Source organism: Pleurodeles waltl, chromosome 3_1, assembly GCF_031143425.1.
Source record: "Pleurodeles waltl isolate 20211129_DDA chromosome 3_1, aPleWal1.hap1.20221129, whole genome shotgun sequence".
In the NCBI taxonomy this organism is placed as follows: Eukaryota; Metazoa; Chordata; class Amphibia; order Caudata; family Salamandridae; genus Pleurodeles; species Pleurodeles waltl.
Window position 1 is genome coordinate 1,306,792,434 of NC_090440.1, and position 18,614 is coordinate 1,306,811,047.

At 39.6% G+C, this 18,614-nt stretch overlaps 1 protein-coding gene across 6 annotated transcripts in view; it reads left to right on the forward strand.

Annotated features, from left to right (window-relative positions):
* The window catches only part of MYLK (myosin light chain kinase), a 1,681,938-nt gene that overhangs the window by 1,539,995 nt on the left and 123,329 nt on the right, over positions 1-18,614 (forward strand). For all 6 annotated transcript variants that reach the window (XM_069224656.1, XM_069224654.1, XM_069224658.1 and 3 more), the window contains one exon: positions 1,709-1,926. In XM_069224656.1, the coding sequence (XP_069080757.1) occupies positions 1,709-1,926 (218 nt within the window). The remainder of the gene's footprint in view (positions 1-1,708; positions 1,927-18,614) is intronic.

Here is an 18,614-nt window from a genome sequence, read left to right on the forward strand (position 1 = left end):
ATCTAGAAGAGTGGACCAAAGTATCAATTGTTTTTTAACATTTATAGTTATATTTTTCAAATAAAAAAATAAGTACAAGATCTAAATAAATGTGCAGATAATAAACGTCCTGCTCAAATCAAAATTATGAAAGATGTACATTGTAGAATTACATAACATAGCTAGACTATGCATGAAACAGTAATAAAGAAATGCACGTTTTGTCGCATAGCCTACTTCATGTATACTTTCATATATAGAATGTGATATTGCAAATGAGGGTAAAAGATTAATATAGGCTAGTTTATGTTGAAAATGGAAATAGAAGAAAAAACAGGGATTGTAGACAAAAGCAAACCTCAAGAGGAGCTGTGTAATGTTTTTATAATTTGCAGCTCCCTTTATGTACTTTTCAAGAAATTGTTTCTATATGGTCTTAAATATAAAGCCTGCCCCCTAAACAATGGCACAAATAAGGGCATTAAACTGGGGGAATTTGAGGACTGGACGTAATATCCATTGATACAAGAAGCTGTCAGGGTGAAATCCTAGGCGGATGAGGGCGTTCCACAATGGAGAACAAGAACTCCATATTTCATAATAATTCAGGAAGACCTGTTGATCCAAAAGAGACACTTAGAAAGGTCTAGTCTAAAATGGAATCAAGCTTAATGTACTGGAATCCAACAATAGATCATTACTGTGAAGAGAGAATGCTAGAAATAGGCCAGAGATTACGTGCTAATTATTCAACGCCTGGATTTATGCTAGCTGTAGGGGAAAGATAGACCAAAAAGTAGCTCTTAGTTTGATTTGAGCAGATATGGCATATCAAAGAGAAAACAGGCATGTATGAAAGTGCTAGGAATTCGCTCTAACCATTTCCACAAAGTTGCAAGAGACAGAACAGGAGCCACACATTTCACAGACATAATCACCCCAATCTCACATGTCATACATTCATCCATTCTGATGCTTTGCAGTCATCTGATGGACTAGCTTGAAATCCAAAGAAGCAAATTCAGAACATTTCTTTACTGAAGACTTAACCTATCTACAGATTATATAGCAATGTCTCCCCCTTACATTTTGTGCACTTACTTGGCTGCTAGGACGTTCTGACGACCTGAAGGACAAAGAGAGGTGCGGCACTACTACTCTGTCTATTGACCTCAAATCAAGAGGAGCTTGCCTCACACAGGGCAGTAGTAAGTCTGACACAGTCAGTCGTATTGCATGAGCTCCACCAACCTTTGCTGAAATGGTAGTGGACAATCTCAGTGGGCAGGTGGGCTAGGCAAGCCAATCATGTGTTCTCAGGCTCACGTGATCTGACACAGTTGAGGTAATTGAAAGAGAATGGGCAGGCCGATGCCTTCCTCCATGGTTTACTACGTGGACCAGTATTTTTTCTTTACTGCTAACTAATGTGTCCTGAGTCATAATGAAAGAAGAGTAGCTGGAGCTGCACATCACCACTGACTTATATTATTTCTAACCTCTGTGATTCATTAAGGTATATTTCATCATAAAAAAAAGGTTTTCAAAGCAAGACGAATGGGAGGGCTCGGGTAAAAAAATAAAAAACTGAAGTCTGTAGCTTAACGAAATTGTATTTACAATAACCGTGAATAGCATGAATCAATTATTTTAATCGCAAGTATGATTTCTATTTCACATGTCAATATTGTTGATGAAAATTCACTTCATCCCCTTGCATCGTTTCTAGTGTTTCTGGAGGGGAGCTGTTCGAACGAATTATTGATGAAGACTTTGAACTAACGGAGAGGGAAGTCATCAAGTACATGAAGCAGATCTCAGAAGGAGTTCAGTACATTCATAAGCAGAACATTGTCCATTTGGACCTGAAACCTGAAAACATCATGTGCGTCAACAAAACTGGCACGAAGATCAAATTAATTGATTTTGGCCTTGCCAGGAGATTAGGTAATGGTTGAAATGTTATGGTTTTCACCGAAAAAATAAAATGAAGTAATATAAGTTTTACTTATTTTAATAGTATGAACCATGGATTGTTATGAGCGTTGTGTTAGACTTTAATGATAATATTATGGGCCTGTCAAAGTTTGAAGCTAAGGTTCCATCTGTGTCATTACAAGAATGTTTCCACATCAAAGTACTTTATTGACAGGGACACATTTAATGTTGCATCTCTTCTTGTATTCACACACATTACTTTCTAGAAATGAGCTTGAGAGCACACCCCTTTCGACTATGCCGTTTTCAAAGTATCAGAACCCAGAGAGCGTTTATGGGCGCACTGTGAACATTAAAGCAAGTCATCTGCAAATTACAATCAACCATATCCATTTGACATTAAATGGAATCTGCTTTTCATCTCCATGTAATATTTAATTCTAATTTGCTTCAATATTTGTAGAGCAAAATGTACGAGGACATTTAAAAGAACGAAACAAAACATTTCAGAAATCTCAGCTAAGCATTAATAAAACGTGCGATACATAATCTGAGCTAATTAGTGAAACAGAAAAGTCTGTCAGAGTACAATAACCACATTGTAAGCCCATAACTACATGATAAACACAATAACTAACCGGCAAAGCACTCTCCAATAAAACTCCTGCATGTGATAGGCTAAACTCGAGATACAATTAAGAACTTTATCAATTGTTACGAATTCCTTACTTTGGAAACCTTGATGTGCTAAAAAAGCAGCCAATTGACCCTGTACCGAGTAACCCGTGTATAAGAAGCCCGGCCCCGCCATAAAATTGTGTGATCACAGTCAAATCTTCCAGGTCACACCGTTTAAAGGGTCCTTTTACTCAGTTTGACCGAAGGTCCTTAAGGGACATACAGAAATGAAGGCCCTGCTTACTTTGGGTCTTTGACTGTAAGTAGTGGACACTCAAACTCATTTTGTGGACCAGGATTTATTTTTCATCATTTGACTTTCTCCCTGAGCATGAGGAAGAAAGGCAGAAAATGGGACAAAGGAGAAAAGGAATGTAAGAAAGCAGTGACAATGGGAGATGGAGGGATGAAAAACAGCCCGGTATCGTGGGGAAAAAAGAAAAAGCACTGCATTCGCTAATTTAGGAGACATTACCTGACACAGTTTAGGACTGACAGTGTGTCTGGAATTTTTGAAGAGATGGAGCAGAGTTATATCACCACCCTACTGGTAAATGGTTGCTTATCATGGGAACTTTAAAGGCATGTCCTGCGTTTGGCTGGAAATGTAGCAGTATTTTTGACATACGTGCACTAATTTGCACTAATTTGCACATTCTTGTCACGCACGACCACCTCCAGAATTTTACTTAAATAATAATACAGTGGTAAAAGTTGTTTGCACTATACACTGCCATGGTTTACCACCAACTGAATGAAATAGTGCCACTTCGAATTGTTTTGAAATCAAGTCCAGGAGTGTCAGATGACAGATGCAAAAGGCATGGGGTAGAATCATGACTCATGACAAATTAAACTTGGTATTTGACAACACTATCATTTAGCACTGCCAGCCACATACTCCTAGGAAAATATTTGCACCCCTGAAATAAATAATATTATTATTGTTATTGTTATTGTTATAGTTATTGTTATTAGTTATTATTATTAATATTGCTGTTGTTATTAACATCAGTACTTAGTGTTATGATTAATTATTTTTATTGCTATTATTATTGTTGTTAATTTTAATTGAAACAGAGCACTTAGCAGTCATAGTTCCGGAATACCAGGTCCACTTTCACTTCTCTTCTAGATTGGTGGAGACTGAAGGGAAGGTCTGCAAACGGAAACCTCCTTTAACAGTGATCACTGACCACTCATTTAGTAATCCCCTACCATTCAACTACCAAACCACAGTCTAGTGAATTTGATACATAGAAATAAGGTTTCTTTTTCATGAAGAATGGCAACAATTGCCTTTATGTGATTGATTTTCTGTGTATATTGTATTAAAAGGAAATTCATGCATAATAAGACACCGCTAAGCATAAATGCAGGAAAAGCTAATGAAGAGAGATTTGCAGTAATACATCAGCCCACTGTAGCCAAGACAGATGGAATGTCCTGGTTCATTTTTAGAACCTCCCAAGAAGTAGCATCGGTTAAGCAAAATTGGACACAAATGAAAGAAAATTATATTTTTAATTTCAACCAATTTGATTGAAGCTCCCTTATTAATTTTATCAGGGTGGAAGCAAGTATTACAGCAGGATACAAAGTGTTCCATTTTAGAATCAGTTTTTGTGAAAACACATTCCATCAAACCAAGTAGAACATAATATTTTAAATGAGAGCCTTTTCAAGATTAGCCCTGCTCCTTTGTCGAATTCCAGAGACTTTAATTCTCAAGTAAGCCCTTCTTCTTGATTAACATTGCTTTGCGCATTCATACAAATTTGGTTCAATCCGAAGTTTGTAGGTTATACTATCAGTTTGTGGTTTCTATCACTCACGAGTAAAATCAGTACCTAAATAAGTAATGAAGAAGAAAAAACGACTTCATTGTGCATGTGTTCCAAAGGTAAATCCACTTAAGTGTTATCTTTCTTATCATGATTGCATGAAACATGTTCACAATTTCTTCTGGCAGATGCTTCGAACAATGTGCTTCTGTTCCCTTGGAATGCTTTTAAAAAAAAGTCAGAACAAAGCTCTTGGAATGGGACACTGACTGAAGCATTATTAATCTCTGTATTGTGCTCCAGAACACACTGAGGAAGAGAATGAAATTAACTATTTGCTAGAGAGAAAATGTAACTTTAAGCACACCCAGCTTTATTTATTTCAGTGCTTTAAATAGCATGCATTAGGCAACAAAGGGTTGTAGAGATCATAAATAAGAACCATATTTTTTCATAATGGAAGTTTTTTTCTCACAGTCAATTTTTTAATTGCATTTTAGTATGCAGACATCTAAATTCAAGTTACAGGTTTTAATTGTTATCAGTACCCATTACAATGGTTTATCATGACTAGTACTACCAATTACATAGCAACACTAAAGTGGAAACACCTAAAGTGGCTGCCCACTTCACCTTGTGAAGCAAGGGAATTTGAAGCAAGAACTAACCACAAGTCTCCTCATTAACATGTTTCAAGAGAAGATGCAGAGGATGGTCGTTGGGTTATGCCACTCTACCACCCAAAACAAGACTTTCCTTCATTAATTTATTTACTATTTCTCTAACACATTCAAGACCATTTGTTGTACAACACAACACGTGAGCTACAATTGTTATATCAGTTGAGGGAGAGTAACATTTCACAACTAAAAACAAGATTGTATTATATCAGATGATCAAACTTGTTGAAATACAGGTATGTTATACAGTCAGAATATATATTGAAGACAATGGGGCTGGAGTGGTTGGAGTAGTCAGATTAAGAATTGCAGGGCATGTAGATCTTAAGTTGCCTCCTGTAGGCCAAGAGATGGGGTATCTTCCACAAGGACAATGGGAAAGAGTTTCACTCTGTGGCTGTCACACCTAAGAAGGATTATTTGCTTGCAGTGGATGTGCTGAATTTCGATATCTACAGGAGAGTGTTAGCTTCATAACCCACTTTTACCACTGGATAGGAAAAGTGGTAGCATGAATGTTGTTTTTTCTGTGTTTAGGTAAAGGAAGTTCTTTCCTCCAAATTTGCGAGTCAGGCAGTTCCTTAAAATGATCATGTGTTGAGTGGTAGACATTTTTAGGATAGTTGGCTGTTATTAGCAAATTACTGCAGATTAACTATTGAGCCTTTAATATTGACTAGTGTTGGAGTTAAAAATAATCCTTGTAGAACCCTGCAGGTTTTATTTTGCATGATGTGCATTTACTATATATTATCAGGCTCCATCTGAAAGAAATTCAATGAATCCTTTTAAAAATATGGCTTTGAAGGCCTATGCAGTGTATCAGAATTGAAACAAGACCTTCCTGGCTGATAATGTTAAATGCTGAAGATAATTTAATGAAGAACCCTAAGCAAGTGTCACTGTTGTCCAGAATCTGATGAATGTTATTCAGGACATTTTGGGCCTCATTATGACTTCGGAGTCCTTTCACAGGACCGCCGAAGTCGATACAGGCAAAAGACTGCTAGTAATGGAGGTCCTATGCCCACTATATTAGTAGTGTTCCACTGGGCCAGCGTGCGAAAACAGTGTTTTTGCCCACTGGCCCAGCGGAACACTCACCACAACATTGACGCCGGCTCATAATTGAGCTGGCGGCAATGTCGTGGTGCGTCAGATGCGACAGCACCCATCGCGCATTTCACTGCCCGTATTTCAGGCAGTGAAATGCACAATGTGACTGTGCATGGGACCCCCCTGAACCCTCCATTCTGCCAGCCTTTCCATGGTGGTATTTATCGTCATGGAAAGGCTGGCGGATGGGGACTTGTAATGCAGGCTGGCTGCAGCCTGGCGGTGTCGGCAGCTATGCCACGGTCATAATGGGGCGGTTGGACCACTCTGTCTGCGGTGGTCCGACCACCATCGCAAGGCTGGCGGTCTTAAGATCACCAGCATCGTAATGAGGCCCTAAATGTTGCAAATTCAGTGCCAAAACCAGGCGTAGAGACAGATTGGTGATTCACAAAAAGCCTTTCCATCGCTTATAAAGAAGTCATCTGGGTTGATACTCCTTGTTACATTGCTTTTCCAAGCAAAGGGAGGTTAAAGACTGGACGAAGGTTGGCCACGTTCAATATATCTACATTCAGGTTATTGAGTATGCAAATTATTTGGTTTGTTTTCGTAAAATAGCTCCCTGGCTTAGGTAGGCATTTATTTGATTTAGCCAGGCAGTCAGAAAGAAGTGGTATTTGTCCTTAATGTTTTTTGCTTGGGGATGTCTTTGAAATAGTTGTTGAGTTTAAAATATCTAATGGTTTTCTAATGTGAGAAGTGGAGTTGGCAGTTAATTACTGCTAGATTAAGTGGAATTTTCACAGTAGGCTGGGTGGAGTACATTTCAGAGTAAAGTTCTCTCTCTGGGTTTTCTAATCTTGTCTGTAAAATGGCATAGGAATTTATAACATAGCTCTGTGTAAGCCAGTTTAAGTTGTTCAGGACTATGGTTGAAATGCTTGGTTATAAATGTAAATAGTGAATGAGTGGAGTTTGGGTTATTAATTGTTTTTTACCTTGAGTGTGGGTGGCCCTTGACATTTGGATCATGGATTTTAGTCTATTTTCAGATACTTTAAAACTTTTTAGAGGGTTTTCCATTCTTGTAGCTGTCGTATCAGTTCAGATAACCATGGTTGTCTTGCATTGTGATGTCTTTCCTATTATGTAGTGGCACTACTGAATCTAGTTTCAAAGTGATTTCTAAGCACAGTCCGATCAGTTTCTGTGAATGGATGTTCTTGTAGAAAGGCGGTAGTTATCCTTTTCAAGGTTCTCTCTAGTCTTGGTGGTGAGGTTTTCTTTATGTGTGGAAGTGTGTCTATTTAGATATGAAATGGATGCAGTAAGTGCTTGGACCACTCTATGCAAAAGCAAGCCATACGTATTATTTGATCAGAATTGTCAAAAACTAGATTCTGGATATTTCCCTGGCTAGAAGCAGAGCTGTGTTGTTGCAGTTTATGAACTGCTTAAATTCACATGGTTTCATGTTTATGGTTGTTATTTTCACTGTCTGGTTGAAGTCTCAATGGAATATATGTCTTTGGGAGAGCATGCAATTTAAATAGATCTATTCCGCCAGCAGGTCAATAAATGTATTGTTGTTTTAAAGAGATGATGTATAATGAGGATACAAATAGACTTGGATGATGAGATTTGCATCACTTCTAGAATGACCAAGTAGCTGTACCATTTTCCAGTTATTTATTTTTGATGATGCCTGCGTTTCTACTTCTATGTTGTCTGTGTACCCTGAAAATGCAATAGTTTTCAGTACTAGAAGGTCAAGAATGTAAGTCACGTTGGAGTTCCAACTGTGTGCTTCATTGTAGTGAATATTGGCAGATCTTGTGGTGATATCAACGTTCAATAAGGAGCTTTTAGTCATGTTTTGGTGGGATATAGGCAGTGTTTTTACTTGTATTAGTTGACTTGTATTCATTGCCTTTTTCCATGCGTGGGCTTTTGGTTCTTGGGGTTCTGCTGGTTGGAGTAAATAGATGTGGATTCTGAAAACACCTTCTTGGAAAACAACAGAACATTAATTACTCTGGATTCATTAACTTTCATAGAGTAAATTGAGGAATTGAAGTGAGTGATTTGATTACACATTTACTTGGTGTGAAAGTAGTCTTTAGGAGATCTTGTGGCAGCCAACTGCTTGGTTAATTCTAAACTGAATAGTGACCAATTACAGATGTCAAACAAAGGTAGCTATTATTGGGCAATTGACACTGTATAGTAAGTTATGGCTCTCAATCACCATTGAGTGCCCCCCGAAACGTTCATTTATATTTCTTGGAAGATACTACTCTCGCATTGCTGCCTACTCTGAGGTCTTATTTGCTTTCCAAATTAGAGGTTTTGATCCAGAAATGGTGGCCCTTTCATCCTTCTAGGGTCGATAAGATAAATACATTTGAGTTATTTTATAATAATATATTCCACTCTAAAAAAGAAAACATATGTGAAAGTAAAATGTTCATACTTCTCCATCTGTCTATGGCAGCAAGATGGAACTGTCAGTTGAACATTGGCACCTGATATCTGCAGATCATACCTTTAAATGACTGCAAAGCTGATCTTCCAGTACTGTTAAATTATCTAGCAGTAACTACTGTTTAATGCCGGAGGCAAACTATGGTGTGCTATATAATTTGTTATATTAAAATAAATATGAATATAAATCCAACTCAAATATTGTAAGGGATGGAACTCATTATCAGATGATATAACGAAATATAGAACATGTAAAGACATTCTGCGAGTAAATGCAGCCAGAAATGATCATGGATCAAGGAACAAATCACATCCTATAAATGCATCAATGGGATGTGTTACAATACTTTGGCCCACAATACATGGTGGTTGTTGCACCGAACAAATACTGTATCACTGAAATAAGCATTGAATGTCACGTTTGAAGAATTAAGTGATGTATGCATTGAGATTTAATCTCAGGAGTGTGACAGTGACCTTGTAAAATGCTTAATTCAACAGGCAACAACTGAGATTGAACCATCAATATGTAGCAAAGGAAATAATTCTGTCTTTTCAAACTCCTCACAGAAACTGTTAATTTTCATAATGCACTCTATGATCATTACTGTACATTGTTGATCCCCTTTTTTTAGCAGGTGTAGTCATTGTGAAGCCGTAAGATAGTTAGGCCCAGTTACTCTCTGCTAACATTAATTCTTGTACAACAGAAAAACACTGTCAGGTACCATACAAGAAGAAAGTCAAATCAGAAACCTAGTTTTAAATGCCACTTATCTATAGTCAGCCACATGGATTTTTACCAGAACATGTTTCCAGTTGGGTGCAAAGACCTACCTCATCAAAATTCATGAGGTAGGTCACAATTTACGATCCCATTGTGAATGGCCACACTCAGAGGGATGGTGGCCTGCTGGGGGCAGCAGACCACAATGTCTGTAACTGCTTTTAAATAGAGCATTTTTTTTTATGCAGTACGTTTTCCTTAAAGGAAAACGGGATGCATTTCAAACCAAAAAATGAATAGTTTTCTTTTCATTTTTCCAGAGTAGGCAGTGGTCTGTGAGTCCACGCTCGTAAAAAATATTTTCGTTTCCATTCATAGAGGAGAAGGGGGTCCCTTGGGACCCATGCCTGTTTGCGAATCATTTACCACCAACTTGAAATTGGTGATAACTGCGAATGTTTTGCAACCGTGAATGATCGCAAAACATTCCTACATGCCAGTGCAATTCGGTATTAGGAAGTGATCCCCTAAACACATCCATTCCTAATACCAAATCGCAAAAGGAAAATGGGAGTCGGTAAACAAGTTACCAAGTCGCATTCTGGCCCATAGTCCCCTGTTCATTGGCATACTATGATTACATAGTAGTCTGAATTAATACACCAAACAGCCAATTGTATAAGGGCATAGATAAATACTCATCTGAGTAGGGACAAACCTCTATATTTTAAACATAAGGTAATAATAGTTCGGCTGACAGGTGCGCTATTAAGCCAGACTTAAAAAATACTTTCCTCCAATAAGCATTCACACAATTCAACAAGTTGCTCTCCTTGTCAGGAAAATTGTGGGAAAAAGGACCAGAAGATGGATGCTGTCCAGCTAAGGTTTCATACAAGTACACTATCAATTTACAGGACATCTAGAAGATAGGGCTAAACATCTAACATTTTAAAGGCTGGTCATTCTCAAACTGTCAGAACCCCTTTCAGAAGGCCATGGGACAAGCAGGAGTTACTGGGCCCAACCGTGGGGGTTGAGGCCTTTTATTCCTGATGATGCGTGCTCTGACCTACTATGGATCCTGAGGACTGGGCCAAGTACCCTTTCAGCAATTGAATCTCAAGGGTAGTGCTGGTTGAGCAGTCCAAGGCTTCACGGTGGAGGAAGCTCAATACAGAGGGGTGAACACAGGCTCACAGCTCAAACTAGGTTCAATAGCAGCAATACAGCGTTGACTAGTCAAAAACCTTCTTTTATGACATAAGGAGTATTTATAGACAAGCTTAAAGTGAAATATGGCATACGCAAACAATACACACATCCCCTTGAGGTCAGGTCTGTATTGTTCAATAGGGAGGTCCTGCAGTCCCACTTCTCTGTCACTAGCAGTAGTGACTATTCCCCATACACTATAGGTGACATAGAGTTAGGGCCCAATAACAGGATGAACCTCCGGAGTAACGTTTCGACTCTTTTAGAAAAGTTGTGTTCCGGGCAAAGGCCAGATTAGAACTGTTAACTTCATGGCCGCTCCCTCTGGTATGGAGGGTTGCAGACGTTCCCGCCGTACATGCACAATGGCCTGATCGACATGGTGGTCCTCTTCTCACACTTCGCTACAGGAATCCACTTACTAGAATCCCCCACTTTACCTCCTGCTCTCCATTAATATCCTCTTTCACACGGGGTACACTGGTCTTGGCAAGCAAGCAGGCACTGGTGCTGCAGGGGCAGGTGGTCTTGGATTTTACATAGGTGATGTCCCCTCACCCAGATGGGAGACTGGCAGGCCTTCCACCCCTCCTCCCCCATTTCTAATCAAAGGCAGAAGACATGCAGAGCATCTCCTCCTCACACAGTCCCACTGGCTGCTTGGTAGTTGACCCTTTTGGTGTCCTCACACTTCCCTTCGTATAGTAATTTTCCTGGCACCAAATGTGAATTAGGGTCTGAGTCTTTGAAGTCTATGTTGGGATTTGCTTTCTTTTGAAGTGCCCTCTCCTCTTCCCGACCCTTCTTCCAGAAGCAGTCTGTCATAGCAGGAGTGACTCCCAATCTGATAGCCGCACAGCACAGGCCATGGGAATGACTAGAGGGTCACACCTGGATGTCAACCACAGTGATGTGTACCAAAATGTTACCCCACAGCCCCAGCTATACTCTTTATGATTCTCTTATGAGCGCCATCTCCTTCTTGAGATGTGCCCAGGCCCTTTTCCAGTAACCTCTACCTACAAAAATCTACCTTTGAAGTTTACTGAACAGTCAGGTTCTTCTTCCTCTGCGGTGTGTCCCACCCAGCTCATAGGAATGCAGTAATCCATAATCCACAAATATGTCTAGGGGACTCCACTACCTCCTCCAGTCAGCCCTGCGTCTCCTAAAATGGAACTCAGAATCTTCCATGTATTGCCCATTCAGAGGCACACATAGACCCAGCACATGCATACAATACACACTTACTGCACAGCACTGCTTACTAACTTGATGTAGGCCATGGGTGAGTTAAGTACACAACAGCAGAGCTTTACATGAGTGTGTCGGTGGGCCTCACTCTAGTGACACAATTAAAAAAGGCCTGTTCACTTCTACTGATGATCACCACACAGTATGTTGCCACCACTGTGTTTGTGCTGCTTAACTCCTGGCAAAGGCATTAGCCTTTCTCTACTATGAGGGTAGTGCTTGGGCGCTCCTCCTGGTCCAAATGAAGTGCAATCCACGAGATTGGCATATGCTGTGGCACACACACATGATCCGTGTATGTCCATGAGAACAAAAACCAGCACCAGGGATCCAGACATCGTTGCTGCTGGGGCACTCAAGGCAGGGGTACATGTATGTCACCATGCAAGGAACTTTTCCATCCCAACATACACACTTTGACCAGTCATCGAAAACCTGTTAAAATATGTGTTTTCACTAACATACTAATCTTAATCGGTGCTCTAATGTTACCTTTGGGAAGCAACAAGCTGCACAAAATTACCCTGCTGTAATAAAACAGAACAAAGAGCCTGAAGGACCTGTACACTGTATGATGATTCTTTTAGGGAGCATTATCACAGTACTTTCAAATTTCACTCTGGAAGAACCCCTCTACATTTGGCAGGATCCGGGAAGTTTTTAAGCAACAAAAAAAACAAACGCTGAACAATGATTTTTCCTTGACAGTGGACAAGAGGAGATATGTAATAAAGATACAAATGTGATAAAATTGAAAGTGATGGACACAAATAGAAATGTTTACCACTTTGAAAAGAGACCGGTATGCAGGATGCAGTTCATGATGAAGTAACCCGCAAACAGTAGGATCAATAATTTAAAATTTACTTTGAGCCATACAACTCTGAAGAAGAGCAGTTTATACTGCTCAAGCCTTTATCTGCACAGTTCAGAAGCCTAATGATTGATCAAAGGAAGGAAACGATACTAGTAGGACTGTTTGTACACCATTTGAGTTTTTGACAGAAGTGTGGAGTACTGCTGCAAGAAATGTTTGTTTATTAGCTGGGAGAGTATAATTGGCAAACTACCGTTGTCGTAGTTTGGACTCTTGCTCTGAGCAAGACTGCTGGTTTAAGGATGACAGTACTTTTGTTTGTAGGCGACTACGCCTTTCCTACAACAAGTCGCAACTGTTGTCCCAACCTTACCGGCTCACTAGCAGCACCTCACCAGAAACACAATAGTAAAAGGTGATTTATGGCAGCCGTTACGCATGGACTCGAGAATAAGACATGTCAGGGAGTGTTGTGGTTAAACGGAGATTACCCCTTTCTCACAGATATATCATGTCTGACACAAACACAGGCAATGACAAAGATGCAGTAGAGTTTCAATAGTTTGTATTTAACGTAACTGCAATTTGCAATAAGTTGCATGGGCTGCAATATTTAGGATAATGAATAATGCAAGAAACAGAATTTTGAAGACGAGAGTCATTATTACAAAGACCCCCACCATCTTGCAATACGTAGAAAAGATATGAGATGTAATATGCCCTAATACCCTAATGTGAAAGGCCTATCCTCCTACCTAAAGGAGAGCTGGGTTTGTTAATCCTAATGTGCCAAGGCCATGTCCATGAGAGGAGCCCCCAACCCTTGTTACCTTGGAATGAGGTCTCTATCTCAGACTCCGCAGGGACACGAAGACTGGGTCAGCATCAAGACGACTGCAGCATCGGTATCAGCGATGGTGGCGATGCCCTCTGGTCGGAATCCCTCTGATTATCTGTCTAAAGTGTGATGTATTTATACAGATCTACAAGGACCCCTGACGTAGGTTTGTCCCTAAACAATAGATAACAGACATGCTTGGGACGGCAATTAATATAAACAATCCCTCAAAAGTATAGACAGGGAAAATCCCTAAGTGTGAACACCTACTGTTTGTTTGTCTTTGGTGCTTGATCTTGACGCCTTGGTGCAGTGACACTGATAATGTTACCCATAACAAGTGGCCTATCTATAAACAAGGCAGCCATCTTAGAAGAGAAGAAATAAATAATTAAATGCGCTAAGACAGAGCAAGCTAAGTAGGTTAAAAGTCACTAGGTGACGGGGGCACGAGTCTGCGAGCCAGAGGCTAAGCTAACTCCTGTTACCCCATTAAAACGAACTAGGATTCACTACACCTTGGTTGGTGTGTTCCAAACCTGAACAGAGCTGACTTTCTGACTCAAGTGATTCCTTTGTCACCTCTCCTGGTGATGCTTTCATGCTCATTTGATGTAAATAAAACAGAAATATTGGCTCATTTGAGCTCTAAATAGACCAGGGCCTTCGTCAGTGGGTTTTTTCCCAGACGGAAAGAAGGCCAAAATTTGACATGAGCTAAATTAAATCCCATTAGAGAACACATGTAGTTTTCATTAGAGTTGTATAAATGTATTCTATATTTGGTGTTTTTAGGTATTACAAGTACTCATGGACTATGGGAGATTTTATATAGAGGGTGCTTAATTTGAGCTGATGGTTTCTGGTACAAGGAACTAACACTTAATTTGCACCAACGACACTAATGACAGTTCATCACCAAGTGGCACTGTCTGTCTAATTTTGAGATGAGCACAACAGTGAATAATATTTCAACATAAATTTAAAATGAATACTACCTGCCACCCATTCCATTCTTCTAGCTTTAGGTGTCCAAGAATAATCTGTGTTGTCACACTTCTATGAGTATGATGTTTAGTAGTTGTGTTGGTACCATCATTGGCAGCCTGGCAAAGGCAGTGTGTAACACAAGCTCCAGTGAACTCCTGAGAAGGAGCATGGCATTTACCTTTTCTTACGAATTAAGCACTGAATAGATCTGATTTTTAAAAAAATGTAAACTGATTTTGATGAAATCTTCTAGTGTTTATCTTTGTCCTCCTGGGTTGTTGATCATAGCTATAACAATTCATCAACGACAGCAGAAGTGTTAAAGTATATAGGGGTATACAATAAAAATATTTTCTATATAATTCTTTCCTTAATGTTTAAAGAAAATGATTGGCGAACGCTCCTGATGGAGTTACCCAGTTTGATAATTTGCTTTCAGGGGCCAACACAAATTGAGGGACTAGTCAATGGACATGAACGCTGGCTGGCATTTCTAGGTGCAGCCATACTGAATGGTCTTTAGCACGTTTTTCCGGTTTAAAGGAAAGGGTCTACATATATTTCAGTCTCTGTCTATTCTGTTTATGAATCTTGGGAGAGAATCAAAACATGCAATAACATCAACAACATTGGATGACAACTGATGATTCACAGGTTTGAGTGGAGGCGCTCTCATGTACAATGAAAGTTCATTAAAATGTTTTGTTCTTTTTCTCGGCAACTTCAATCATTTCGGATACAGCCAACTTGGCAGGCAACAGAAAAAGATCTCCAAATGAGAATTAAGCAGCCATGCAAACATTTCAACATCGCACACGATGTGTATCAAATGGCAAACACAGTCGGACTGGGACATAAACTATGCCTGGCACTAAAATAAATGTTGCCCCCATTAACGAATCGGATAGGTAAAAATGCGACCCACATTTACAAATGGCGGCAATTGAGAACTTGTAAAGACACACACTGCACGTATTTTGTGAGGTATAGGCACTGCATGCCTGGGTGCTTGCTACAGATAATGTTTGTTGTGATATCAGGGAAATCAGCAATAAAAAAGTGGCCCACCAGACCATAAAACAGACCACAAGCAGACAAAAAATTGGCCTACGTGCTCACCTATCTGGCCAGCCCTTCGGCCACTGCCAAACTGCCCTACAGAACTCAAGTATTCGCAAAGAGAAGGGTGTAGTACCCTCTTCAGACAAATAAACACTTTAGGTCAGATGAGAGACGCAGTTCACCACAAATCCAATGTTGGCTAAATTGTTTATCTTTTCTCTATTGGTGTCTCAAACTGTTCCTTGAACACCCTGTTTTTTGCTACTGTTATATTTTGAAGTTGATTGCCCCACCAGTTGCTTATTTTTAGTGACACCCTTATAAGGAACTCTTGCAGACTCTGAGGGCCAGATGTAGGAAATTCTGTTTTTGCATTTCCTAAATAGCAAATCCTAAGAAATCGCTATTTAGGAAATACAAAATGGAATGTACAAAAATAGAAATTTCCTAACAACGATTCCTCCAGAATAGAAATCGCTATTAGGAAACCGCTATTCAGAAAAAGCTACATCATTCATTCCTATGGGCCTAAATAGGTACAAATGGTTTTGCATTTCACAGATGCAAAACCAAAGATGCCTTTGGGCACATATGAAGCACACAAATGCCCTAGGGCCATGCATGTGCTACATGGCACTTTAAAAAATGCATTTTGGGTGCATATTTTAAAATGGCACATGGCTACCATTAACTTGGAGTTGATGGTAATAGCATTTGCTAAATGCCCATTTTTCATTTAGGAAATGTTTTGTACATGTGCTTAGGAAATCTCAAATAGGAAATCCTTGTTTGCAATTTCCTACTTAGGGAATTGCAAAATGTTATTTCTATTGGGTAGAAATCACATTTTGCAACCACGTTTAGGCCTTTGTAAATGTGGAAACACAGTTTTGCATTTCTTAACGGACCTAAATTGCGATTTGGTCTGTTAAGAAATGCAATTTCCTTTCGTACATCTGGCCCTAAGTCCCCAATTTCAACATGTTCAGACTTTTAAGTAGGTCAAATGGTCATGGGATGTGGTACTAAGATTTGGTAACGGTATTATTCATATTGAGTTGTGCTGTGAAGTATAGGATGGGCTTTAAGGAGCCATCCAGTGAAAAATGTCTCAATTGGTTTCCAAGCCTAAGCAGACTTCGTCAAACAAAGGACACCTTTTGGAATCCCTATTGTTGATGTTTGTGTTTTCTCTACACTGGATGGTTTTTAAAGGGTGGTCAGTGTGGAGTCTGGGTGACTGTAAAGCAGGGCATTTCCACCATCTGAGGTGGCTTCAGTTTCAATAGTAGAGAGATCTGGTGCCAGTCAATCTAGTTTTTCTTGGTGATTGTTGCTTAAGTTTGAGTTATGTGTCCAAAATGCATCCAATTGACTTGGTATTGGATAAAAAGGGGTGGGTGTTCAAATCTATCAAATTTCATTTTGTTGAGCTAGGCTTGGATTAGTTGTTGTTGGTTCTTCTTTATGAATAGTAGGTGTTTTCCTTTGGAGGGGGGACCTTTAGGTTTGTGCTTGACCATCTAACTTTGGACGAGGTGCAAGCAGTGTTTTAAAGCACTGAATGTCTGGAGCGGAGAAAAATGCTTTCAAGTAAAATGTTGTTGTCATATTGGTAAATTTTGATGCTGTAATTGGCGAATAGAGTCCCAAGGATCTCCTTTTAGAGGCTGAAGATGATGAAGAGAGGAAAAGAATGCTTGGTGACTCAGCAGGTGATAAGGATTTTTTCATGACCTGGAGGTACCCATATGAATGGCCTGGTGTTTGTTGGACAGTTAGCAAAAGAACTGGTGAAGGACATTATCAGGGAATCCCATCCAAGACTCAGGATGTAGATGAAAGTGAGATACGTGGCAGAAAGGTCCAGGAATATAGAGAGTCAGGGTAATTTTTCTCTACAATCAGAAGGGTGAAGTGTCTTATTTGTATTCCAGTTGTGTCCAGGGTGCAACCTGGTGTAAAGCCTGATTTGTAATCACAGAGGGCATAGTTGGCATGGACGTAATATTTAAGTTATGCTCAGGCAGCTTTTTCATGGTCTTACAGGTGAAGAGCAGGTGAATGATAGGTGGCCAACTAGCAAGGACATCAGCGTCTAGTGTGGTCTTCTTCTGAAGTGTGCTGGTCTGGCCTGTTTTGAGAGCTTATGTGAATATGGCTTGAGTGAAGGCAGGCACTGACAATTGGGATTTGGGGGTGGTAGAGCTTCTTCAGAGGGGACTTCGATGATGGCAAAGGGAAGACTTCATCTTTATAAGATGTGGTTTTAGGAAACATGCGAATGTGGTATGTTAGAGATAGGGGTTTGAAAAATTACATTTGTAGGATGCAGTGATGAGGGATAAATGTGAGAGGAGAAGGAGGCTTGGCATTGTCGATGAGTTGTAAGAGTTGTTGTAGTTTTTTTAACTGAAGAAGAGGTTAATGGCATTCCTCGGGAATGTGAAATATAGGACAGGATGGTCCAAGAAGAGGTCAAAGTGGTCTTTGAGTGTCTTGAAATGCATTCTGATTCTGATGGCCACTTCATTGATAGTGCTGGTATAGTAGTTGGCAATATCTGAATTGACAAGCTGTTTATGTCTTACACAGTAAGATTTTAATAGAATTAGATCATTGGAGTCCTATTTTTCCTCCAGCGTTACTGGGAACTTTTCTGAAGTTTTAACTTAAATGTGCCTGCTCATTGTACCTTAGCCCCCAAAATATTAAACCCCCCTTGTATTGTTAAAGATGCCATCTTGGCTGCCACTCTTCTTTTAGAATAGGGTAACTGCATTGTGAGTGTTTTGTAATAATGTTATCTGAAGATTTTACACAAACTTAAAACTGTCATTTATGAAGTAGGATTATGCTCGCATAGATATTCCACATTGTTTGTGCAGGTGTGCAAATTTATAGAATAGTGTAGGAAGTTTAAGGTCGATCCACACTAGTTTGCTTTTGTGGTATTTAGTTTTTCAGAATGAATGACCCTGTGTGTTGGCCAAAGGTATTTAGAATGGCTCTAGGATTAGATTTGACCAATAGAATCTACGGAGTCTGGAAGAGATATGAGAACAACACTTGACAATCACAATCATACTGGCTGTTGTATTTTGAGTCA